This window comes from Myotis myotis, unplaced genomic scaffold (genome assembly GCF_014108235.1).
Source record: "Myotis myotis isolate mMyoMyo1 unplaced genomic scaffold, mMyoMyo1.p scaffold_m19_p_5, whole genome shotgun sequence".
Classification (NCBI taxonomy): Eukaryota; Metazoa; Chordata; class Mammalia; order Chiroptera; family Vespertilionidae; genus Myotis; species Myotis myotis.
This window is the reverse complement of record NW_023416357.1, coordinates 93,137,307-93,165,006: the sequence shown is the minus strand read 5'-3', so window position 1 is coordinate 93,165,006 and position 27,700 is coordinate 93,137,307. Positions and strand designations below refer to the sequence as shown.

The 27,700-nt window shown below is 46.4% G+C and overlaps 1 protein-coding gene across 1 annotated transcript in view; it reads right to left on the bottom strand.

Annotated features, from left to right (window-relative positions):
* CPPED1 (calcineurin like phosphoesterase domain containing 1) overlaps nt 1–27,700 on the bottom strand; it is a 111,800-nt gene that overhangs the window by 19,477 nt on the left and 64,623 nt on the right. The window contains exon 3 of the mRNA XM_036309796.1: nt 17,589–18,011. Within this exon, the coding sequence (XP_036165689.1) occupies nt 17,589–18,011 (423 nt within the window). The remainder of the gene's footprint in view (nt 1–17,588; nt 18,012–27,700) is intronic.

Genomic DNA, 27,700 nt, shown 5'->3' with positions numbered 1-27,700 from the left:
AAATAAATAAAGCAACTGGGGTGAATGCCAGATAAATCTGAGTAAAGGGCATAGAGACAGGTGTTCCGTTTTACTTGTAGCTTTTCTGTAAGCTCAATAATATTCCTGAATAAAAAGTTAAAAGAAAAAAAGCAACGCCTGCTTGTTAAAAAGTAAAATCAAATGTAAAAACACAGAGCACTGAACAAAGAAGGAGGGTGAGAGAAATCTCTTGATATCTCTTCCCATTTTAGGAGTTCAGTGTGTATTGCCCAGATAATTTAAATGTCTCTAGTAATAATACAGATATTAGATATAAGTCTATACAAATACACATAATTTCACAAAAATGAGATATGTTATCTATGGATTTGCAACTTCCTTTATTCTCCCAACACTATATCACTTAACTGTTCCACTCAGGACATACAGCTCTATCTCAGAGCCACCCTGTTCAATCCTGAAAACTATTTCCGATATGTAAAATCTAGGCTGGCAAATGGTCATTCTACATTTTAAACAGGGAGGTCAGGTGGGTTCGGAGATTTTCAGCCCTCAGACTGCTCAGGTAGACGGGACACTCTGAGTTGGTGCAGCGTCTGAGAAAGCTCTGGGGCCTGGGAAGAGGCCAGGTCTGGGGGAGGAGCCGTCTGTTCTATTAGCTGCTGGATCATCAGAAGAGACTGGGGTTAAGGAGCAGCTGAGTCAAGCAGCCCTGCCTGTGTGTGACGTGACCTGGGGGAGGGTGCGTTATCCCGTGAGGGAGCTGAGCCCTGCCTTCTGAAGGGCGTGAGCAGCCGCAGAAGGCTGACAGGGCTTCACTGCCTGGGACCAGGTGGCCCTGGGCTGCGTCACTGCTGGGAACCTGGGTTTATGCCTCTCCTCCTGTGGGTGCAGCACCAACATCTGGTCACCTCAAGCATTTGTTCAGGTGCCTGGTCCACAGAGGTGAAACATCTGGCTTGTGTTAAGAATTCACAGCCACCTCTTGAGATTCTCTCTCTTCCTATGTATTTTTCTTTTCTTTAAAAATGTTTTGCTTAGGTAGGAAGTAATGGCTCAGCTGTAGGAAGTAATGGCTCAGTTGTTGAAATGGCTAGACCCAAAGCCAGATCATATTCTATAACCAGCTTTCTTTTCTAAAAATGATTCCCCCACTTTCATTTCTTTTTTTAAAAAAAACCCATGGCCCTAGTCAGGTTTTCTCAGTGGTTAGAGCATCGGCCCAAGGACTGAAGGGTCCCAGGTTCAATTCCAGTCAAGGGCACATACCTTGGTTGCCAGCTCGATCCCTGGCCTAGTAGGGGCTCATGTGGAGGCAACCAACCAATGTGTCTCTCTCACATTGACGTTTCTGTCTCTCCCCCTCTCTTCCATTCTCTGGCATAATATCCTCGAGTGAGGATCAACAACAAAAGCCACGTAAATTACACTTTTCTTGCCTCACCTAAATAATAATCAATAAAAATTATATTCTTCCCTTTCAAGCCTCCTGTTCATGGAAACTATCAGAAGGTGGGAGAGGGATGAGACTGCAATTCGTGATGGCAGAGAAGTGGCTCGGGCTGCGCACTCTCAGCTTCATCAGGACGGAAGTGGTTCTGCAGCCAAAGTCCCACAGGAGAGAGCGGTAGGGAGAGACTCACTGGTCAGCGCCATCACCACGGCGGCCAGGAGAGGCCTTTCTGTTCGCCAGGCGCCGTTCCCACTTCTGCCACCACACCCGGTAATTACAAAGGACACCGGCCTTCCCCTCTTTCGAGTCGGAGCTCCCTCCGGGGCCTGGAGGGCCTGTGACCTCTGTGCAGCCTGGCTTCCCACCAGGGACTCGGGATTAGTTATGCCCCTACAACCTTCTCTCTTTTCCCTTATTTTCTACATGGGAGACCGTGTTCAATTTGTGCATTTAATTCTCCCCCTTCCTGATGACTTGGAAACTCAAAACCCGCGTGTGTATGCCAGAGGAAGGCGGTATTTTATTTGATCAACATTTGGCTGCCAGAAAGGCAGTGACAGCTTAAGGTAGGGGCAGGTGACACGAGCTCGGAGCTCCGTCTGCCCCTGCCAAGCTGTGTGAGTGCAGCACGTCCGTCAACCTCTCTGCGCCGGTTTCCTCATTTGGAGGCAGGAATAACATCAGCCACCCCTAGGGTCACTGAGCGGGGCCAAAGGTCACACAGCAGGAAGCTGCATGTGACGTGCTCAGGCGGCGCTCGGTAATTACACCTTCCTTTCATCCTTTCCTAAGTATGAAGAGATCTTTTTTCCATTTGCACAGATTACATCTTTTTCGCTATTCATAATATCCTCTTTAGGAGAAGGAGCGTGAGGCACATATTAAGGTTTCCATCCAGAATGGACAATTTTCTAGATTTCCATCACCCGTTTCCCATGGCCTATCTTAAACACAGCTGTCAGGACAAGAGGCTCATTAAAAAGATTGTTTTGACTGATGGCATGTTCATGGATCAAATTGGAAATCCGTCCAAAAATACTCGAGGGAGGTGGACAGGGGTGGCAGCGAGTCACAGAAGGCAGTTTGGCAGTGCTGAGGATGAAATTTACTAGGGAAAAGGGATCTAGGTGGGATGAGCACGGAGGTCCCGGAAAGAGTGCTGCAGGCATGGAAACAGCAGTCAGTTTCATTCTAGTAACGGGGGAAAGAAAGGCTCTAAGCAGGCAGAGGTCCCTTACAGAGCAGGGCGTTCGCCAAATCGGCCTTCCTTTCCTCGTTCTTTACAAGGTGGCCTCCCTGCTCACTGGATGACCACAGTCTCCCCGTCATAACGCAGCCCACCCCCCCCCCTCCCCGCCCCAGCGGCCCACAATTCCCATCCTTGCCCAGCCCAGGTTCAGTGAGGGCCTCTCCTCCTGACATCCCTGCAAGCACGATCACTCACTCACTCCTTCTGCCCCATGCCTGCCTCTCCTCCTGTGGGCCCCCTGGGCCAGCAGGCACGGTCGCCAGGACTCCGCCCTCCTCCTCCTGGGCCGTGCGGCCGTTCTGCCTGAACCTGCTCATAGCCCTCTCTGCCTGGTCTCCTCCTGTCTATCCCCAATCTGCCCTTTCTATCCCCAGATGTGTCAGGACATTCGGCTGTCAGTGGCTTAACCCGGTGAAGGGTGTACTTGTGCTCATTTATGATTGCTGCTCCATCCCGTAGAAAGACAGGAGGCGGGCAGCCAGGGTGGATGCAGCTGTGTGAGCCTTCACTAAGGATCCAGGCTCCTTCTGTTTTTCTGCTCTGCCACCCTCAGCTTGTGGCTTTGTCCTCAAGACTGCACGATGGCTGCAGGGCTTCCAGACACTGCGTCCACGTTCCAAGCAGAAGGAAGAGCTTTCCCGTAGCCCTGCTTGCTAAAGTCCAGGACGGGGGTCACGTGGTCACATGCAGCTGTAACCGAGCCTGTCACACTGTGCCCTACACTACACCCAGGAGGGAAGGAAGAGAAAATTCACCCTGGACAGACTGAGCAAGATTGTCTTTCTAAAACGCAAAACCCAACGTGCCACTTACCCACAGCTTTTCCATGCTTCCCATCACCTTGGGCTCCTGTTCCATGTCATCCAATACCCGAGCCCTACTAGTCACTGAGTCATGCCAGTCCAGGACACACTGGCTGTTCTGTGGCTCCGGTCTCTGCCCACGCTCTGCCCTGTTTCTCGAATGCCCTCTTCCTGCCCACATCTGTGTGATGAACTCTTATTTGTCCTTCAAGACCCTGCTTGCTCCTCTCCTCAGCAAAAACATCCCTGGGGAAGCCGGGCCAAACTGATTCTCCTTCCTCCTGATTCTTGAGCATTACTCTACTTTGTCTTGTGATTTCTTGTCCCCACCTTGCTGCCTCCTACCAGTCTGTGAGGGCAGAGACCAGATCTAGTTGACCGAATATCCATTTCCAGAATCAACAGAATAGAGCTGCTGCCCTAAGAGCGATTGTTGGGTAAATGCATGGGAGGGTGAATGGATATATAAAACTGTGGCAACTCATAAGCTACAATTTTAGTAAGTGTCCATAGGACAAAGTCAGTCTCTCCTCTTTGCCAATACAATAAAACCTCAGTGCAAAGGACTAACTCAGGTGAGGGGGTGTCTGTTAAAGCTCAGAGTCTGTTATATAATAAAGTAGGTTTTCCAAATGTGTATGTTGAAAAATCGACAAATTAGTTTACCTCTTTTTACTTATGTAGACATGTTTGTGTAATTAAAATTAAATATATATGAAAAATTTAATCTCACAGGAAAGTTTCCTATATGTATTACAGTAATTTTAAATTTACACCGAATAGGTCTAATAAATGCCTGCATTCACCAGTCACTGCACGTGAACAAATGAACACAGCTGGGGCGTGGCTTAGCACGCGGGAACATCGGCCGGCCGGTGTTAACGTTGCTGCAGAAAGTCATGCCATGCCACAACAGGTCCCATGCTAATCACTCGCCGAACACAGTTTATGAGCAGTGACTCCTGGATTTAAATATGTAGATTATAGTTACAGATATGTAATGTTTACTTATGTTGGCAAAATAACTACAGTGTTTTTCCAACATATGGCCTATTTGCTAAAATTTGTTAAAAATAACAGTGAATTAATATCAACAGCAACAAAATAACCTGTTAATTTAATTACAAGCAAATCTTAATTAAAAGCATTTTAAAAGTAGCAGGGTGTTAATTTTCACATAGGACATACGGATGGGAACTTTTGTCGGTGAAATCTGAAGTCCGTTACATCGAGGTCCGCACATCCCGGGCTTCCTGTGTGCTCTAAGGCGCAGGTGTCTGGTACTGCCTGACGTGGCGCGAGCTGCCGCGCTCCTTAGGTGTCACCCTCCTGTGAGCAGCGTCAGGCCTCCTGGCGGGTGGAGGTCAGCAGTGGAGTGAGCGCTGACTCTGAATCCTGTCTGTTCCTTAAATGCCCCCTGACAAGCTCCTTCGTTCACCTCCCTGAACCCCCACTTCCTCCGTTTTACAGGGTCTGGTAACACGTCCTCACGCAGACACGAGTCTGAGACATGTGCTGAATCCCAGCACAGCTCACTGCTGCGCACGGGGACACGAGGCGTTTATCCACTGCTTTTAAAATAGGTGTGAACACGGGGTCCGTGCTTCCTTGCCGAGGGAGAAGTGCAGGTTGCCTCCCGTATCACACCTTTTTCTCTTGCTAAAAGAATCCTGATTTTGTTCTGGGTAGGTCCTGTTCCGTCCCAGAACCAGGACTGCGGCAGCCGTGGCAATTGTCTTGCTGTGGCCACGCAGGGTGGGAACGGGTCTGCGGCCGGTCCGCAGGCGCTGTGGGAGGATGCCTGCTGGAGGAGGTCCGGGACAGGTTGTTCCGTCTCGGGGGTTGTCAAGTCTGATGTGATATCCAGAGCTTGGCAGCCACCTGGGAAGGGCTGCCCTAGGAAGGGCCACAAGGGGAAGGGGGGGGGGGGGTGGTGGCAGAATCAGGGCGAGATCCTGGTCCCTGAGTTAGCCCAGCCGAGAGCCACACCGCCCGCCTTCTATTTACATGCGATGATAAACTTCCTTATTCTCTGAGCTGGGGGAGCTGGAGCACAGCCAAATGGATGAATACTGCCCTGGACATTTTGGAACAGTAACTCTTTATGGGTGACCACTAATCTGTTTTTTTAAAAAAATATATTTTTTTCTTTATTGATTAAGGTATTATATATGTGTCCTTATCCCCATTTTGTCCCCCTCTCCGCCTCCTCGCATCCTCACCCCCTTAGTGTCTGTGTCTATTGGTTAGGCTTATATGCATGCATACAAGTCCTTTGGTTGATCTCTCCCCTTCCCTCCACCCTCCCCTGCCTTTCCTCCGAGATTTGATGGTCTAATCGATGCTTCTCTGTCTATGTTTTTGTTCATCAGTTTATGTTGTTTATTATATTCCACTAATGAGTGAGATCATGTGATATTTATCTTTCTCTGACTTATTTCGCTTAGCATAATGTTCTCTCCCATTTGACCCAGTGTCCCACTTTTAGGAATATATCCCAAGAAACTAGAAACGCCACTCAGAAAGGATATATGCACTCCTATGTTCACAGCAGCACAATTTACAATAGCCAAGATTTGGAAACAGCCTAGGTGCCCAGCAGCAGATGAGTGGATTAGAAAATTGTGGCACATCTACACAATGGAATACTACGCTGCTGTAAAAAGGAACTCCTACCATCTGCAACGGCATGGATGGACTCACTCCTCTGTTTTTGAAGACTGTAAGCCGGCCTTCGGAAGCTCTTTCAAATGAGGCCGTAGGACAGTGATGGCATACCTATGACACGCGTGTCAGAGGTGACACACGAACTCATATTTTTGGTTGATTTTTCTTTGTTAAATGGCATTTAAATATATAAAATCAAAATCAAAAATGTAAGTCTTTGTTTTACTATGGTTGCAAATACCAAAATATTTCTATATGTGACACGGCACCAGAGTTAAGTTAGGGTTTTTCAAAATGCTGACACGCCGAGCTCAAAAGGTTCGCCATCACTGCCCCAGGACATCTCCTTGACAGAATGGGTTCCGCGGGACTCCATGAAAGTGTTGTTTGGTCAACGACCTTCTGGACGTCCTTTCTGCTGTTTGTGAAACTACTTTTGGAAACATCATGCATTCGACAGGGCAAGGCCCCGGTCCGAGGCAGTGCTGGGGCACAGAGGGGGAGGGTGGCTCAGCCTCTCAGGCCACATCTATGTGACAACTCGGAGGCAACTGGAAGTGAGAAACAACACTCTAAGGCAGAGCATGAGTTATTAAAATACCTAAAACACGGTCACCAGGACGAAAAAAATCTTTTCCTCCCTTCGATTTTAACCTTTCACTTGTGGCTAGATGACATCAAGTGTAGAAAGTGCCAAATGGCATAAATTTTTAAAGGTTTTCCTTAAAAATGAGTGTTAGCAATGACGAGGGGTCAGCAAAGCACAGCCCATTGTCTGTTTGCCTATAAGGAACGTGAGCTAAGAAGGCTTCTTATATTAAATCGCTAAATTTAGGTTTATACAAGTACCGATGTAATATCCTCAATTTTGCTTCTGGCCCACAAAGTCTAAAATATTTACTATCTGGCCCTCTGCAAAAATAGTCTGCCAACCCTGACCTAGACCTCATTAAAGGGATTCTTTTCATTATTCTTTTTTCATTTTTTTGAGAAACTTAGAAGAACAAAATGAGCCTAAAAAGCAATATGACATTTATATTCCCACCACCCACAGATAAATACTAACATCAGTAAGATCTGCTTTCACAGTTTTTAAGAAAAAATTTATGATTATATAATTTTTATACTATTACAAAGTCCCCTGGACTGTCGCCTGCTGTCCCAGAGGCAATCAGCTTTACCGTGATAAGGAACGGATACCTCTGGCCAGAGTCTGACCTTGATAAGGTCAGGAGGCTATTCTGTTACTCTGACCTGAACACAGGAAACGGGGCACTCATCACAATGCTTCTGTGTATACTCATGAATCAATCACCCAAAAGAGACTTCTTTCCCCTGGAAGTGGTCTTTGCCTTGATGCCTGGGCTTGGCACAGAACAGGCAACTCCCTATCTACTGAATTAACCGAATGGGTGCCCCCACAGCACACACTTGATGGAGCGATTACATGCAGACACACCACGAAGTAAAGGCTGTTATGAATTAAAGGGAGGAAGGAAGAAAACAAATAATGAAGGGAGAAGAAAGGAATAGAAAAGGAAGGCGGATGAAATGTTCTTGATGTGGAGGCCATCCGTGGCAACAGGTCCAACACTATTCACACACTTCAGGGAAACCACGCCCCTATTCAACAGGTAGCTAGCAAAGTAAGTGCACGTCGTCAAATCTGACTTATAAAGAGAGGAATTTAAATACGTAAATAACTAAAGTGTCATGCAGTCCCCACTCTGAGACTTCTACTTTGATAGGAAGCCTGGTTCCTTCCCGGACTCTGAGCTTCTTGAGGACAGGACTGATGATCGCATATCTTTGTTCCCGGTTTCCAAATGCAGAGAGCATGCGCAGCAAGTGTTCACAAGTGCACGGATGAATGTAAACAACAAGCAAAGTACTCCATCCTGGCAGCAAGAGCGCCAACAACCCCTCCAATGCAAGTGCAGAACCTCTTCAACAAAACACGGTTCTCGTCACACTGAGCCTTACCAAGACCATTCCAGGCATTTGCTTTATGAACTTAAACATGTACAAGCAGTTTTATTTTAAGATTTGGGCTTGTTTGTGCATGAAGAAGTTCATGACAGTAATCTTTATCCGAGAAAAAAACTGGAAACAGCTTAAATGTCCAATAATATAAAGCATTCAGTGAATGTGGTACGTCTATGTGTTTCGTGGTTAAAATGACACGAGATAATACTGTGTATGACATACTCTTATGCTTCTAAAATGCTTGTATAGATACGATTTCAGTTGTATGAAAAGAAACTTCTTAGTAATAAGAAAATGTTCCTGAATGGATTGCTTATAAACCAAGCCACCTACTCAAAACATCCCAACCTGTGCAACCAGGCAGGCGGCACCTCTGTGTTAAAGACGCAGGATTTCATAAAGCCAAGCAAGTGACTCTAGGGAGCTGTGCAATTACGGGGAGTCACCGACAAATACAGCGCTGGCAGAGTAAACACACGCTGGTTCTGGCGGAGGCAATAATCAGATTATTGATGGATTCAGAAACAGGCCCTCAGGAAAACTGATGAACCCTAATCTTTTCTCTTACACAAATGACCCTCAACGCTGCTGCCAGTGCCAAGTGTAAAGCGCAGGATGCTGCCAGACAACTATTTCAGATAACTCTGGCTGAGGAACCAAGCCGACATTCGCCTTATTCCTTGTTCATTCTAAGAGTTGGTGCAACTGCAGTAACAACCAACACTTTATCATGCGGACACAGACTGGTTGCCATAATGTGTCTCTTTTATCAAGATAATGTCTCAAATTAACCTTCATTTTTATTTTACCACTATTTTCAATGAGCTACGGTCCCCGTTTTTTAAGCGAGCTTTTGCAGGGGCCCATAATCCTCAGATAAGAGCCAAACTGAACTTGTACCCCTGGGGAGCGCTTCAGAGAGTCTGTAGGGTGGTACAGCTCCCTCCCTGTTTCAAGAAAAACAACAGAGACAGCATCTTTGTCGCAGAAGGCACAATTCACATACTCAAGGGGAAGGAATGACCTCAGGCACTTACTCTAAGAAAAATTGCTGCCTGCTGAGGCCAGAGGGGAATCCCACGCCCAGAGGACTCCCTGGGCCCTAACTCTGCCCCCCAGACACTCCCATTCTGAGCCCAGGTGTCTGGCTGGGCCAGCTCCTTCTCTGAGACAGCCCTTGGGGGTGGGTGAGCAGATAGGACCTGCCTCAACTCAAGCTGGCCTGGCTCCTCTTTTCTTGCTACGAACACCCAAGCCCAGTGCACACTCTGCTCATTACCCTGATAGCAACATGAGAGCCAGCCCCAGGGTCAGCGTCCTCGGTGTGAGCCCAGCTGTGTGAATCTGGGTAAGCTGACTGGTCTCTCTGTGACTCAGTTTCCTTGTTTACAAACTCACAATACTACCTGTAATATATTATTAAAAATAAGTGGCTGGTAATTATTATTATATTAATAGTATGTTGTGTTTTAAATGGCTTTTGGAGTAAAACTGATGGCAGTTGGTTACCCTGTGGTTTTTAGCACCCACCGGTGGCACACCATGGGGCTCTCTCTGGGACATGGCACCCAGTGTGGCGGGCAGAGACGTGGCAGAAGACACAGTCACAAAGACTTGGATTCCAATTCTGGCAACACTCTGGCAACCCAGCAGTGGGTCAGAGGTAGGGACTCATGGAAAAAGAGAAAATGTACTTCTTACACATCAATTTATCTAATGTTGCCATTTATATATTTTTATATCAACAGTGGTAACAGTAAGATGGAAAACATGAACAGCACTACCGACACTGTGTCAAGGTGCTGGGTTATAGCATCAGATCCCTTCACAGCTGTGCGACCTGAACAGGTGATACGGCCTCTAGGACCTGAGTTTGCTGGCCTTCAAGTGCAGAGTGCCAACATCTCGTAGGCTGCTGTGCAGGCTGTGGTGCCAATGAGGAAGCCACTGACACTAATGGAGTAATAATAAGACTGACCATTAGCCAGGGCTCATAAACAGCTTATTAATCGTTTGCCTTTTCCAAAAGAAAAACTGCTCTATTAGGTATCTCCCTGAGGTACACTGAGGAAGTGAGGTCATGGGCCCCCGAGGCAGACAGGAGCGCAGACCCCACCCAGGCGGTGGCCAGCGGAGGCTCATGGCTAAGGCAGCACCACACTGGCTCCAGACTAGGCCCCTTCCACCTGGGAACTGCAGGGAACTCCTCACCTGGACGCCCAACGGTGTGCAGGACAGTGCCTGACATAAAGGAGAGTGTCTAAGAAAAATCCTCTTCCTTCCTCTTATTGTCTATAATTTCAATTGAAGGAGGAGTCAGGAGCCAGAGCCTCTGCTCCTTCCTACTGTGTGCTCCCACAGGCGCGGTCAAAATATCCTCAGGGCTGTGACCAGGGGCACGAAGAGCCTGCCTGCACCGGGAGGCGTTACCCCAATGGGTGCTACTCCTTTACTTCCAAATGAATCATCAACAAACATTTTTGTTAAGTAAAACAGAAAAATGAGATTAAAGCAATTTTTAGCTTACGTTACACTGCAACATCCTTAATTTGTAGTTGCACTGTTATACATAATGGGGGCAAATGCCTTACATGAAAGCAAGTGTAGTAGATACAAAATACTTCGAGCCAGTATAGGAAGTGAGTGTTCAGCTGGCTGAGGGATATTCCAATTTGACAAAGGAATCCCACTGCTCATTTGAAAGTGACACTAACTGCTGTTTTTCAAGCATGACCTACAAGAGAGGAGGTAATATTTTGACTTGATAAACTTAGACACCTCTCTCTCATGCACTTTTAGCTCCTTTTGGAAATGTTGCAGTGGGATTTTTCAACAAGATTTTAATTCTCAGTGTAAGAGTGAGCTACAATACAGGAGAAGGGCCGGTCCATGTTGCTCATGCCCGTCCTCACGCCTACCCCCCGCCCCAGCTATCTGTTGAATGAATGAATGTTGACTTAACTTGGGGAACCAGCAGCACACACTTACACATGCCAGACTCTCAATTTATAAATATTTACATCAGGACTTGATTTTAGCTTTAATTAGGCCAACTGTTAAGGGTACCTCCAAAGTGAGAAATGTAATCCATCACGTCGCACCAGATGTAGCTTCGGCAGTTGGTCTTTTATCTAACACAGACTTCAAATGACTAAAGCAGGATGTTTTATGGTGAATTGACTGGGAAAATAAACTCAAAACCAAATCATAAAAAATAAATTAAAGAGGGTAAATTCCTCAAGCTAATATGCCCCCAGAGACTCCCGATTCTACATGAGCTTAAAAGAACTGTTTGTAAGCTTGACTTGGAAGTTGGTAAAATGCATTTTAAACAGAGGGCACATCAGATGCTCGCCATTGCCTTGTGAACATACTTGCCAGATTCAGAAAAACATGACTATGAAGTTATGCATTCAAAGGTGTGTTTACTAACACATTAATTGGCGAGGTATGACTTTAAAAAAATAAAGTCAAATTCCATTGGAATTGTCCATTTAGCTCAGTGATTTCCAACCTTTTAAACTAGTACACCCTTTAGATAAAACTAAAAATAACATGCATTCCCCATCCACCCTGAACAACCTCAGATTCCCTGCGACTCTATCTTCCTAGGAGCCAAGAGGTTCTTGTCCAGCTTCTCTTACTATAGTTTGTATTATGAAGAATTGCTAATTCCTTGCTTTTTCAATTTATAACGTTATGCTAGCACACTGCAGGCATGTCCCCAAACATGCCTGTCCTCACCTGGAGCCTCTCACGTGCACCCCACAAGAAGACCTGGCCCTCCCGCCGGCACCACAGGGTGAGGAGCCCTGCTCTCACTACAGGAAGAGCCAGCCCCCACCAAAGCACACTGGCCTGCCAGGGACTCACAGCATGTAACAACAAACACCGTCCCAGGCACGGTGCCAGTGCTCACATGCCACACTCTACTGACTGTCACACCAACCCTACGGGGTCGGGATGATACTCCCATTTAACAAGTGAGAAGCCAAGGCAGAAAGACGTTCGCCAACTCAAGTGCAGCCACTTACCCGGGGAGCAGCCCTGAGGGATGTGAAGCTAGGTCTGTCCAAAGTCAAAGCCTGTCTGCGCCCCCTGGTGTTGTATAGCGTTCCCACTGGCGCGAACACGGCACCCCCTGTACCACAGTCACAATTTCTGCCTGACCGGCCTACTACCCCTGCTATTCTTTTTCTTCAAATTGATGAGCTAGTTATATTTTTCCTAACACATGTTAAACACTCAAGTGTTGGATTTTAAGTGCCCCCATGTACCCTCCAACCTCCACCCCCACCTCCAATTACATCAGGGGCCTCCGATGGGACGTGCCTCGCCCACTCACACCCTCCCCTGAGGAACCGGAGCCCAGTTCAGGGCTGTGAGGCAGGCAGCTGTCCCAGGGAAGTCACCTGACACATCCTGGAACTGGACACATGCACAGTGGGGACAAGGCCCAGGAAGAGCAAGAGCTACACACTGTAATGGGAGCATTTCTCTAAGCCAAGGTGGAAAAACCATGGCCTCCAGGCCCAACACCTGTTGGTTAATAAAGTGTTACTGGAGCAGCCTGTGGAGCAGCACTGAAGGATCCTAACCACGCCCATTTGCTTAGGAGTCCTCTGTAGTTGCTTTCATGCTCGAAGGCACAGCTGAGTAGATGCTACAGAGACTAGTCCAACATTTCTGACCCTTTGCAGAAAAAGTTTACCAACCCTTGCTCTAGGTAATGCATTTCCCATCCAAAAGTCAGCTGGTAAACACCAATCCACAGGTAACATAAGCATTACCTATGATTCTGCTAATAAATAGGTTTGAATCAAGTTTAAATCCATTCCATTAACCAATATTTATTTATTGAGGGGCTACTATGGGGCAGCCTTGGCTAGCCAGGGGCTGGGCTTACAAAGGTGAACAAAGTTAAGCTGGGATTCCACTTCCTGGAAAACAACAACAACCAGGATGTAAAATAATTTCCACACAATGTAGTTAAGATGTTAGAGTATGTTTTGATGTTTTATTTTTCCCATAAAGTGAATCCTAATATGATAACATTGGGCTAAAAGCTCTCTAGTTTTTTTTTGTTTTAAATATAAATACTAGAGATGAAACTATAATTTTGTGAAATTACTGATCAAATTTTGCAGGAAAGATCAAATTATTGAGATTTTTTCATAATTGTCAAATTCACTCTCAGCTCTATACTACACAGTTCTGATCTCTCTGCTGGAAGTGGAAAAAAGCAAAGGTATCGAGACATTGAGCAAATAGTTAAAGAGTTAGACTTTTATTTTTTAAGATTGAATTTTTAAATTGGAATCCGTATTAGCTGGTTCACACATTAACCTTCTGCTAAAAAAGGCACGAAGGATGGAGACGGTGGCCAGGTTCAACCAAGATTTCATTATCTACTATCTATCTTTGCAACTCCAACTAGGTATCAGGTGAATTATGGGGAAAGCCAATTTCGACATCCCCTGGATGTGATGAAATTGATTATCCTCAGGCAGAGCAAAAAGAAGACAGAAAATAGCGGAGCCGCTTCACAGCTGTGCATCTGTCCCGCCCTGATAACTCTTTATTTGTACTGGCCATTGACAACGTTTTTTATCAGACAAAGAAGGTTTTTATTGAGCTTCAGAAAGAGAAAGAGAATGCATCCGTTTCTAGGGGAACCTGAGCCGGGAAGCCCGCAGGCCTGGATTCAGAGGCGGCATCCCTCCACACAAGGGCCGTTGTGTAGTAACACCCCTCCTCCTCATTTACCTCATCCATTTAGAGATTAATGCAACAATGTGAGATGATTGTTGATGCTCGTTATTAAATCATTTATTCATCCCACACAATGATTCAGAATTATTCATTAAGCTTGCTGGGAGGAAGCTGGGTTTTACCTCCAGAGTGGTTTGAGGAGGGATGTGCTCTCTAAAAGGATATTTTATAACAACACAATTACCATAATTAAAAGCTAACCTGGATATTCTGATGAGCTTTTGACATATTTTTTAAGTAGTGGCATTTTAATGCAGGAGATAAATGAGACTGCAGCGGGAGTAGGGAATAATCCTGCTGTGGGGGAAAGCCGAGGCAGTATTAAATACCATCACCACCCCCAATTTCATCATGGTCTTCAAGTTAATTGATTTTACAGAATGTCACTAGAACTTCTGGCTTCCCAAAATGAGTTCAAAAGACGCTGCTGCGACCGAGCCATTCCCTGCATCACTGAGTCACAGAGCAGACATGCCCAGGAGAGCCCACCTACCTGAGCTTCCCCACCAAGCAGGTCACTCAGCCTGCCAGAGCTGCGTCCACATCTGACCCCCTCTCTTCTCCATGCTGCCTGTGGTTTGTTCTGTGTTTGAAAGGCCCTTAAGCAAAGGGCCTGGCTTGGTTAAGCCACTAAAACTGACGGGGACTGCAGTTAGAGCATCCATCTCTCCGGTTTTCCCTGTAAGCAGGTCTAGGGGAGATCCTGAGGCAGTAGCCATGAGGACGCCTTCTCACAGGTGTAAGTGGTGTCTGGCAGTGATACAGAATTTATCAGGCGACCGAAAAAATACACAGGAGTACTGGAGGCACAGGAAAAACCCATTTATTTCCAGACATTTCACATGTATCGGTACAGTGACTCAGGGGAGTCTGTTTCTCTCCAAATCCTGAGCCCCCCAATATGGAGGAAGCTTTCCCTTTATACCCCTTTGGTTTCTTTGTCCCCCAAATATGGACCATACTTCCGGACCTTTCACAGGCTTTGCAAAAAGCCCCATGTGCTGGGATGGGGGCAGTGGGACCACATCTCAAGGCCTGGCCTGGTGCCAGCACAGATAACTCCATCTGGGGATGGTTTATGGCCTCTCTAAAATGGGAGTAGTATTTTGGGTAAACAGGTCTTGCAGGACCAGATAATTAAAGGGGCAGTGACTAGATTCAGATTGCTAACTCCCCCAAAAATGTCTCATTTTTCCCATCAGCAGGAATATTGGGAGGCTAGCTTAGAAGTGAGAAAGGCCTGCTTGTGAGCCTGGAGAGCCAGTATGTGGATCAGAGCAGAAGGATGCACAAGACCAAAGGCTTGGAGGCCCTGTGATGGGCATTAACAGGCGAACACCCTCTGGGAAGGCTAGGCCTGGAGCTATGAGAAACCTGGACTTGGTCTGGACCCGGCCTACAGCGGTGCCAAACAAGGACATGGGCTATGGTCAGTCCGTCAGGGAGGGAAGGAGTGTTAGTTTCAGCCCTTCGTTGGTCGCTACAAATACTGATGAGGAATTTATTATGGGAGCCCTGAGTCAGGCCTCCTGCATGCAGGTGTCTACAACAGTGTCTCTGTTCGAGAGATGAGAGTCCGGTGGGGGATTCAGGAAAGCTGAGAAGGGGGGGCTGGGGGAACCTCATCCTGAAGGTGTCAGAGTAAAGCAGGTGTGGGCCAGGTGAAGTGGAAGAGGCAGAGATGAAGAGGAGGCCTCTGGCACCGGGCGGAGATGGACTGGAATGGGGGGGAAGAATGGGCCCGGGTACCAGGTCAGAGCTGTTGCCATGACCCGGATGAGAGACATGGTGGCCTAGAGGAGTGGACAGGACTTTGATATCAGGAGGCAGAACAAAAGACACACGACATATCAGAGTCTCCCTGGGCAAGGAGGCCCTGCTGGGAACAGTCCGTCAAGTCCTGGAGCCAGATGCACTGAGTGGAATAAGAAAACCACACCCTGCTCTGTCCCCTCCTTAGCAAGCAACCTCCAGATAATAATAATAGCCTTCGGGAAGAGACTGCTGCTAGGGCTGAGGGGAGGGCTTCAGTCTTACACGAATCATTTAATTGGCATTCAGTGGGAGATGTTAGCTTCTGGGAGCGGGGGCAAGTGGAGTCTGTCCCCCTGATTCGGTGTGCCAATGAATCCTCCCTGGCGAGCAGGGCTGCGGGCCTGACGGGAGGTGGCCGGCACAGCCCAGATGATGCCATCCTGGCGGTGGGCAGCAGGCTCCCCCGAGGATGCCCTGTTAGAGCTGTGGGCTCTCTCTATAAAATCCACAGGCCTTACTATCTGGGGTGCTAGTGGCCGCATGTGCTCCATCCTACGATGGGAAACCCCGAAGCACATGCCACTCAAGACTGTGGTTGACAACAGCAGAGAACAAAGAGCAGCCACGTGGATGGCATTTGCATCATTTAACATTTGATATGAAAGGAATCATTTGAGTGGCATGAAATGTTCTGACATTATTTTTTGTTAAAAAACAGTCTCCATGGTGTTGCTGATGCCATCTTGACACTTTATTTCCTTGTCATCAAAATGGTTTTCTACACCAACTCAAGCACGGCACAAAATTTCAAAGACCTTAATAGTTTTCTAACTTCATCTCCATGGAACAGTTGAAAAATGTCTCCAATTATGCAAGCTTTTTATAAAATGCCTCAAAAATACAGAAGGGCCTATTGTACTTTTCACAAGTGAATGCGAACTCATTTAATGATCAAAGATGAAAAGAAGAGTGTCAGGGTTTTTTTAAATTTCTAATGAATGATTGCTACTTGGTTAGGCCACCTCCCTCTCCTTACCCCCTGACCGACACATTTACATTTTAGAAAAGTCTGAAAAAGTGCACTCTGGAAAGATCTAAACAGAGGCATTAGGACCAAAACAAGAGACACAACAGTTGTCAAAACTGGGATCCTGCCAGGTCTCTGAAACCTCAGGGGTCAGCTCAGATCACACCGCTGTTCACAAGAGGAATACTGCAGGTGCTCCCAGGGGCAGAAGTGAGGTGTGTGAGCTAGTGCTGCACAGAGTGCCACCAGAAACCAGATCCACAAAGGGAGCCTCTTCATGCTCTATGAGTGTGCACACACGTGTCAAATGCATGACCACTGTAAATGTACTACTTGCGTTTAATGTACATTTCTCTCTCCTGGTTCTGGAGATGTGGTCCCCTCCAAAGGAGAGACAATGAGGCCCAGGGCCTGCCCACTGCCGCCCACCCAGGACTTCCCGGGTTATACCTGAGGGAGTGGGAAGCTTGGCTCTTAAAGATCATCTGCCCGTGGGCAAGTTCCTGCTCCTCAGAGAAAGGAGAAAAGGTGCCCTGGCATCTTCCCTTTCCAGGGACACATGTAGTCACACTCAGACCCTGCCCCAGTGCCCGCTACCTGCAGGACCCCCACCCTCAGCTGTGAGCAGCTACCACAACGTTAGTACCCTGCCTAAGGGGCTATTCTAATGCTTTCAGCCTCTTCTCATTTAACCTCACAACCAGCCTATGAGAGCTACTCTTGCTGTTCCTACTTTACAGATGAGGAAACGGAGGCAGCCTGTCCCAGGCCTCATGGCCAGTGAGTGACAGAGCTGAATCAGAACCCCTTCACCAGGTTGTGGAGGGGCAGAAGGATCTGGAAACCTCCCCTTCGGACCACTCTTCCACCCAGACACTGGGGACCCGCTGCTACCTGCTTTGATGAACTTGTCTGCCATCTCCTTCCGCATGGGCTTGGTGAGGTTGAAGTAGTCATCCTCCTCGTCGATGCTTTGGATGAAGAGGGGGATGTGCTGGAAGACGATGGCGTGCTGGCACTTCTGCTGCTCCGCCATGCTCAGCTGCTGGTCCAGCCACTGGTCCTGGGCCTGCTTCAGGGCAGGGCACCTGGAGGCGTCGTACAGAAACTGGGAGTTGAGGACGAGGAACAGGACGCCCCCGACCCAGAAGCTGAAATAGTCGTCTCCCCAAGTCTCCTGGAACTCTGCGATGGTCTCTGGCGTGGGGATGTTGCCCACGTCATGGTTGCCACTGACCACGACCAGCGGGATGTCGCTGTCCACGCTCCTGAGCACCCGCTGCAGGTCCTTCGTCTGCTCCTTCCGCCAGGGCATCCCTGCAAGAGTGAGGGTCACGTTCTGAAATGGCTGAGGTTGTTTTGGCATTTATTCACATGAAATAAGAGGGAAGAATCTAGAAATGCATTCAACCGGGCAGAGGGAAACTGCAAAAGTAAGCCTATGCTAAAAGCAAATCAGCAAGTGAGTTGGAAACCACTGCCCTCTGGGTTGAACTGCCCTTCCCTCAGGATGCCTTGGATTTCAATGACTAAGTGGCAAATGACCCAACGTGCTGACTGAAGGATGGCGGAGTCACTGTCCTATTAAATGTTAGTGAAACTTGGTTTCTATCTTTTGTTTAGATGAAAAGTAAGTGTGAGTAGTTGAAACTGTCCCGCCCCATCTCAGCGGGTCGTGATGTGCACCTACGGTAGTCCCAAACTGAAGTTTTTCATACTATACACATGGTCTTGCAGACTGTGTGAGCACCTTTATAGGAAAATTTCTTAGAATTTGAATGGCTTGATTCCTTTCATATGTGCCTTGCTAAATGCTCCCCACACAGAGAAAGAGGTATTTTATATTCCATTAGTGGTGTGTAAAAGCTCAAGTGCTCAATGTCTTAATATTAAGTGTATCCCCCCCTGGCACAAGATTCAGTTTGGAGATGATTATTTAACTCGGGTGGGGAAGGTTTTTTCTGCCGAGGGCCATTTGGAAATTTATAACATCATTCGTGGGCCATACACAATTATCAACTTAAAAATTAGCCTCTATATTTGGTCAAACATTTAATTAACTCGCCCCTAATGCCTTGGCAGGAACAGACCAAATGATATCTCAGCCTAAATGGCCCACGGGTCAGATGTTCCCCACCCAGATTTAGCTTGAGAATTGAAAAGTGTGTGGGTACCTGACTCTCTGATTCCTGGCTTCCACACTTGATATAATAATGCATTAAAACTTTAATAAATGGGTTCTAAAATGACCAATTCAAATCCACATCTGTTTTTTGAGCCCCTCTATGCTAATTTATTCAACAAATAACGTACTGAGTGCAGACTACGCATAAGGGTCTGCTTTAGTTCCTGGGAGCGAGCTATGAGCCAAAGATACACAAAGTCTTCCCTTCAAACTGGGGAGCCAGGTGATTTGTCAAGTACATGACAGATGCACCCGTCTGTTTCAAATGTCATGCAGCGTTACTGAGAAAAGCCATGTGGGGGAAGGCCATGCTTACCGCGCCATGTTAGTCCCGATGAATATGCTTAGTATTGTGCAAAGACAGCACAAGAAAAACGGTGGTAAGAGCTGCCCAGCTTCCCAGGGGATGATGAAAACTCACCTGGAAAAGCTTGCCATAGTGGATGAAAATTATACCCAACATTTCATGTCCACCATGAGTTTAAAGGAAAGCAGAACATCTTTATAAAGCAATTACAGCTAAGAAAGACCATAAAGCAGAAATGAAGGAATTCATCTAGAACAGCCGTGGGCAAACTACGGCCCGTTTGAAATGAACTAAAAAAAAAAAAAAAAGACTGTACCCTTTTATGTAATGATGTTTACTTTGAATTTATATTAGTTCACACAAACACTCCATCCATGCTTTTGTTCCAGCCCTCCGGTCCAGTTTAAGAACCCATTGTGGCCCTCGAGTCAAAGTTTGCCCACCCCTGAATGCAGACTGGTGCAGCCACTATGGAAGACAGTATGGAGTTTCCTCAAAAAACTAAAAATGGAACTCCCATTTGACCCTGTGATCCCACTTCTAGGAATATATCCCAAGAAACCAGAAACACCAATCAGAAAGGATATATGCATCCATATGTTCATAGCAGCACAATTCACCATAGCTAAGATCTGGAAACAGCCTAAGTGCCCATCAGTAGATGAATGGATTAGAAAACTGTGGTACATCTACACAATGGAATACTATGCTGCTGTAAAAAAGAAGGAACTCTTACCATTTGCAACGGCATGGATGGAACTGGAGAGCATTATGCTAAGTGAAATAAGCCAGTCAATGAAGGAAAAATACCACATGATCTCACTCATTCACGGATAATAGAGACCATTATAAACTTTTGAACAATAATAGATACAGAGGCAGAGCTGCCTCAAACAGATTGTCAAACTGCAGCGGGAAGGCCGGGCAGGGTTGGGGGGCAGGAGGGAGGGGGGTAAGAGATCAACCGAAGGACTTGTATGCATGCATATAAGCATAACCAATGGACATAAGACACTGGGGGGTAGGGGAGGCCAGGGGATTGTCAAGGGCGGGGGGGAAAAAAAGGACACATATGTAATACCCTTTGTAATACTTTAAGCAATAAAAAAAAAAAAAAAAAGTTTGCCCACCCCTGACCTAGACGGTCATAAAATAAGCAGAGGTGAAACGGGAACTGGTAGAAACAACTTGGGAAAGAAATAGAGGGAAACACAAGAACGTCTCAGAAGTTATGACTACAAAGGGAGTAGCAGCAAAGAGATTCCCTTTACAGCCAAGTACGCGCCAGTTTCCCTAGACGTCCCCTGTGAGCGTAAGAAGGAGCGTTCTCCAATTGTTGAATACGCAGCTCCTCAGGTTCCCATGCAGTCACACTTGTTCGTGGTGTGATACAGATATCCTCTGTCATTATTCTTTGCTTTCGCCTGTTGATCAGCATCTATTTCTGAAAGATTTGGTTAGGTTGCCACTGTAATTGGATCGATCCATTTCAAAATTCTGCCAACTTTTGTGTTCATCTACTTTTAGCTACCTTGCCTAAGAGTTGAGACTTTCCGTATGTCACTGAAATGTTTTTATTTCATCCTAGTAAGGTAAGTTAGTAAAAAGAAAAGAAAGATGCAGAGCCATCCTCTGCATGTGGATAGCCAGTTGTCCAGCTCCATTTGTTACAGAGACTGTCTTTACCCATTGAACTGTCTTGGCAACCTGGTCAGAAATCAACTGACCCTAAATATGGGAGTTTATTTGTGGGCTCTCATTTCTACTCCATTGATCTATGTCTATCCTTATGCCAGTCCTACAGTGTTTTGATTACTGTAGCTTTCTAATAGGTTTAAAATCAGGAAGTGTGAGTCCTCCAACTCTGTTCTTCTTTTTGCAGGGTCCCCTGAACTTCCATATGCATTTCTGGGTCAGCTCATTCAAGGGCCACCACACAAGAAGCTTCAGCTTTTTCAGAAGCCTTGTTTGGGCTTCTGCCACTGCAGACACACTGTGCCACGGCCTGGCTGTTCTCGGACTGGCCCTTGCCCAGGTTAAAGGTGAGGTGTACTTCTGAGAGCAATGTCTCCCCACAGGAGACACTGGAGAGGGAGGCAGTGGGGATGTGGGAGCCTTGATGTGTTCTGAGAAGGGTTCATGTTAAAAGGACTCTGTCCTCATAAAGATTCTTTGACCAAAGGCAGAGGGGCTGGCAGAGAGGTGATTTTATGGTTTTCAGCAGGAGGTAATAAAAACTAGAACAGGGTTGTGATACTAGGAAAGGAAAGAAAAAAGACCATGTAAGTATGTGTAAGCTTTGTCCTGTTTGCATAAGAAAACACACAGGAGAAAATATGTAAATGTCCATCATTGTCTGCACTTGTTACTGTGGGCCAAGGTCGTCCATATATTATTTCCACCGGAAAGTGATCATCTCTCTGGTGTTTATGTTCTTTAAAGCCAACCTTGGTGCTGTTATAAGATGTGTACATGCATGATGATGGGATACTCAATTGAACAGAATACTACTAGCACTTGGTACATGGGAGTGCTACATGTGCATGGAAGACATTGCTCAAGGCTGATGCTGACAAGAGACCTGCAACATCCCGGGACAAAGTTCCAGGACAGTTATAAGCAGATTCGCCTTTGGAACTGGCAAGCCCCCTCATGGGAAGGAATGACCAGTTCATTTCTGTTCAGAGTTGCTGGGGGTCAGGTGCGTGAAAAGGTCTTAGTTAGAATGACTGACTCTTTTTACTTTAAGATTCCATTTTATAATCGGAACTCTGGCACCTGGGGCTATGCTCCCAAAATCTTCGGTCTCATACAGGATTTTAAATATAAAACGTAATGAAAAATTAATAGAAGTTTCACAGTTAAAGTCCAAATAGAGTCACTGCTCTTTCAAAGCCAGAGGCAAAATCTACAACACCCCAGTTATCATAGGGCTAGAAGAACAGAAATTATTTGTCTTCAGCTAGGCATTTATTCAACACACCTGCTGTCCTACTGTGTGCGAGGTCTTGGCCACACCAGTAGAAGGAAGGGAGTTAACTTTGTTCCCATAGAGCTCAACGTCTAGAAGGGGAACCAAACACGGAAAAGGCAATGACCATGTTGTATTGCACAAGATGTGAAGTTATGTGACAGGAGCATCGGGCCCTGTGAAAGCACAGAGTGGGGGTGACCCACACAATTGAGAGAGCCTTCCCAGCGAAAGCAACACTCCCGCCAACATAAAAGGCTTAGGGGGACTTAGGGCCTGCTGAAAAAAGAAGCAAGCCTTCAGAGGCAAAGAAACAGCAGGGTGAAGCCGAGGCCAGAAAGAGGATCTGGCACCGGGAGGCGGGGCAGTGCAGAGTTGCAGCCAGAGTACCAAAAAGCGCACATTGCAGACTGCCGACCGTGTTCTCGGCACTGAGCGAAGCACCTCACACAGATGGCCTCACTCACTCCTATAAGAACCGATGCAGAATTAATAACACAAATGGGGAAACTAAGGCACAGGTGACGCCCTCATTCAAGGTCACAGAGTTTATAAGATGCTCACTGGATTTTAACCCAGGTAGGGCTGCCAGATAAAATATAAGATGTCCAGTTGTATGGAATTTCAAACGGATATTTTAGTATTAGCATACAGTATTTGTGTTCCTGTATTTTTATTTGTGAAATCTAGATTCAAGTTCCACCTGAGTTAACCCAGCCTGACTCCAAAGTTGGTGTCCTCAGCGATGAAGGGAAACGGATACATAACCCACCTCCTGGTCAGAGCCAAGAGCAGATGCAGAGTGACCGCCGTGGGGAAGAGAGAGGGCACTGCAGGCAATTCCACGAGTTTCTACATTGAGGTGCAAGACTATTAAACAGTTAGCTTGGCCACGTATTTCTTGATGTGTTACCCATCCACTGGCAACAATCTAAAAGTGTCGCTAATACAATTTGTTGGTCAGGGTATGGGGAAACTGGCAGTCTTTTATAGTGTTGACTGGAGTATAAAAGGTTTCCTTCATTCAAGTTTAAAAACCCACATACACCTTGATCCCCATGTTTTAACATCTGGAATTTTTCCCAATAATGTGTGGGGGGGAAAGTACAAATAACAATTTTTATTGCAGCCAATTTGTAAGAGCAGAGCAGGGCTAGGAGTATGGTAAGGGGAGTAAGTGGAAAATTTAAGAACCTCACTCTCAGATTTGTGCAAGCGCTGGCCTGGCATGTGCACGACCCTGAGAGTGGGTGCCTCCTTAACTTATGTTCCCTGGACACCTCACTTGCTTCACCCCAACCCAGTGTTGAAGCATATCATGATAGATAACCTAAGTGAACATGGATAGAAGCCTGGGTAAATAAATTATGGTCTAGCCAATCAATGAAATGCTATGTAGCCACAAAAAAGAATGCGGAAGACTATCTATACTAAGGGAAAAAAGCAAGATCAATATAGGCATACTTCAGAGATGCTGAAGGTTTGGTCCATACCATTGCAATAAAGCTAGTACCACAATACAGTGAGTGATAATCTTTTTGCTGGTGGAGGGTCTTCCCTTCAATTGGTTAAAAAAAAAAAAGCAACTTCTTAAGCACAATAAAAATGAAGTCTGGTTGTACATTGTGCATAGTTTACGACTCACCTTTCATGTGAAAAAAAAAAGGAGAGCTACACATAATATGTGCACACACCATCTTTGATAGGATGCCTTTAAAAACTGGTTCTATGTGCTGCTTCTAGGGAGAGACACTGGGTTAGAAGGAAACATTTTCTACATTCTTTATATTCTTTTATAACTTTTGAAAGTTGGCCTCTATCAAAAATGTAAATAAACAATATGATGAAAATAAAATATAAGGAAAAAATATGCAAATATACTTATAAATGTATCTGCGAAAGATACACAAGAACCTGGTAGATGTCTCTGGGAGGAAAACTGGCCTCTGGCGGGTGGGAAGGCAGGGAGCAAACTGATTTACCAACTGCTTACCCATATACAGAACTGGATTTTACCTTAAAAATTAAAGACATATAACTAACTACATGAATGTTAATCACACACACACCCATATGTTGTTATCAGACCAGTGTTAGAACTGAACAAAACTAGATGACCTTATATAATCCCAGCCAAGCCCAGACAAGAGCCTGCATGTCTTTGCACAGCCCACGGCTTCAGGGGATTTGGTCTTGGTTTGGCATGTGGCATCGTCTTCCTCCTCAGGGGATGGCACCCCAGACCAGGCTCTATTCCCTCGGAGAAGGAATCCTTTGCCCTTAGACACAGGAAGGTCAGCTTCTCTGAGTGTTCTAACTGCACCTGAAATCAGACCAGGTGTAGCTGGCCTCAGTCGCCAGCAAGCTTTTCTCAATGAGGTGTTGCTTTCTTGCGCTCAGCCCTCTTTCCCAGGGACTGGTGTTTCAACTAAGGAACCTCTTTTCTTCCATACCTTTGATAGTAACATGCGTTTCTGATTTCATACAGGTTGCAGCTCAACCTGATTAAACAAAATTATATGCTGTTGCTGGAATAAAATCCCACTGCCTGGCTCATTTATAGAGTTCATTTAACTTCTTGGGGGCATAGATTAAAAGAAGACACCAGAGTGAACCTGGGATGGCTCTTCATGAAATACTGCCATCCAGTATTCCAGAAGCAATGGGGAAAGCCTGGAAGGATGAGACGAACTCTTGGCCTTGTAGCTTCCCTTAGGATTTTACTGTTTATTGAGAACCCGGGTGGCAACTTCATTCCCAGGAACATGGTGTCCAGGCTACCACCACTTCCCCCAGCTCAGGGCTCCATCTTCTGAAGGGAAAATAGCCACTCTGCCTCATGTAAAGCCTATCTCAACCGCCAGAGGGGCAGGCAAAACCATAGAGATGCAGTGCTCCCCTGCCACTCACAAAAATCTGATAATACACATTTTGTTTTCCCCTTTGGGGGTAGTGGAGAATGCAACATGGTTACAGAAAACATGGAACAAGAAATGAACAGCGAACCCATGGGTTTCCTTTCCTCTTAACCATCCCCGCCCCTCCCCGGCGCAATACTCAGCGAGGGCAAATTCCCACCAGCAAAATGCTGCTGAAAACCACCACTGCACGACCTGCAAAATATTTTCTCTTTCCTATGGAGGTTGTCGAAACAACAGATACTGCGAATAGATTTCAAGTACTGTGACTCTATTTACTGTTTTAGTAAGAAGTTTTTCTTCTTTTTTAAACAAGATCAATGTTCTCTGTAGCAACTGGACAAGGAAGAATGTTGCTTAAAGAAAATAAGAGTTCTCTGTTTCCTAGTCCCTGAAGGCACAAGAGCTCTAACAAGAATTGATGCGGATACATTCAACCACTGTCAGGAAAATTTAAATTAAATAAATAGTGGGACAGCCTCAGTAAGAGAGACACAGTCAGGGTGTGTAATGAGCTGCTCATCCAGGGGGATGGAGAGTGGACTTCCAGGGTCAATACATTTAGCAGCTTAAAGAACAACAAAATCAATATGGCCCACGCGTAAGCTTGCAAACCCAACGATTTCTCCAGCTGAGGCGGTGAAGGGGAGGCGGATAACAGTCCGAGATGCGTTAGAATTGCCTGTCCTAAAAACTGCTGCTGTACTTTGTCAGATCCTTTCACATCGCACAGCCTCCTGGGCCTGCCCCAGCTCGCAGGGCTTCCTTTTGCCAGGATATCACAGGGACCGGCTTCACCACGGCCCCCCAATCCTTCACCAGGCTGTGCAGCAACCCATCACCTGGCAGAGCAGTCAGTCTCCAGCAGGATTTTCTTGGTGCAATGACGATGCTCGGTAGGTGTGTGTGGATTTGGTCTAATTTGGGATCGGCTAAGCGCAGAAATCAACATGAAGACATTTGAATACACACAGAACACCCATGTCTATTCCTCCTTCCCTGGTTTCATAGTGGGCTATCAGCTGGGCAGCCTCAGGACCCTTCCTCCTCACTCCAGACCTTCGGACAAAAGCAGAAGGTTCAGCAGCTTCTCCATACACAACACCACCACCACCACCACCATCATCATCACCTCCTCCACCACCACCACCACCACCACCACCACCACCACCACCACCACCACCACCACTCCTCCTCTTGTCTTTTAAGTCTCTTTCCCTAACCTAGCTGTGGCCCATCTTTAGGTAATTAAAGGTACAACTTGTGGCTTAGTGCAAACTACATGGGTAGTAGCATCTGCCTGTTTTGGACTGAACCCATCCCCGCCCCCCCCCCCCCCAATTCATATGTTGAAATCTTAACCCCTAGAGCTGTCTACAGTATTTGAGCCTTTCCCCAGGAGAGCTGATGCTCTTCAACTCCCCTTTACCCACCTCTATGGCATCGCAGAACTGCAGGCCCACGTTTCTTCTCCTCGGTATAGCTTACTGCCTGCAGGACCGCACTAACCTCTGACTGGCCCCTCAATCCGTCCCCCACAGCCACCAGCACGAGCTATTTCAGCGACACCAGTCTGTCACACGGCTCACCTCTCTCAACCACAATTCAAAGTTACATATACTTAATCTCTCCTTCCTATATGTGCTTCCAGCTATCCTCACCTCATCCCTCTGGTGGTGCAATGGAGAGAGGGTGTTTGGCATATTATGCAGAAGACACCGTCAGAAAACCTAACCCAATGCAAAACATGCATGTTTCCTGACTGCTCCGGAAACAGAATGGCTTGTGTGCCAGTGGAAGTGCCCCTGCCATTTTGCATGAGCACAAAGAGGGCTGTGCATTTACTTATCATCAGCTTCGAGAGGGCGCAGGCTGGATTGAGGGACCCCTCCAGCCCCTGAAGTGCACAAATGTTGTGCACCGGGCCTCTAGTCAATTATAAGCATGCCCCTCACTACCACTAGGAAGTGTTTCTCTCTGCCAGGGCACCAAGGTTAGCATTTCACACATTATTTCATTGTGTCAGCAGTCCTGTCACCATGTCACCATTTCGTTCTTAACTGTGTGCTGCCTCAGTTTCTCCAGGCATTGAGCAGTCATAGTGAATTTGCTATATCTATTTTCAACTAATAGGGAAAAAAAACCCACCAATGATGCTGAGGCAGGATAGTAAGGAGCCAGGACAATTCCTCAGGTAGCAGAAAGGGGAAACTAACTGAGATAAGTAAACAAGGCCAAACAATTTAACCAACTAACAGCCAGCTAGTGAATCATAAGACCTTATCTTCCCCAATCAAGGACACTTGAGAGGTTTATACCTCTCCTTCCTGACCAGAGAATAAACGTCTTAAATCACACTGGTTGGGGAGATAGATAACAGAGACCCGATTAGTGCCTTTTGTGCCGGCCAACCCAAAGGATGGATGAAGTCAGAGAAACAAATAAGAAAACCCGATTAGAGCCAGACAGACCTAAGATAACAGTAAAACAGACCAGAGAATAATCCAAAACTCCCCTAAATCTTTCCTGCAGGAAGTCAATGTGAAGTCATTTTGATGCATTAGCATTTTAAAACACACCTGGAAAGCTGATGAATATTCTGCTGACACCCTCCCCTAAGATTCT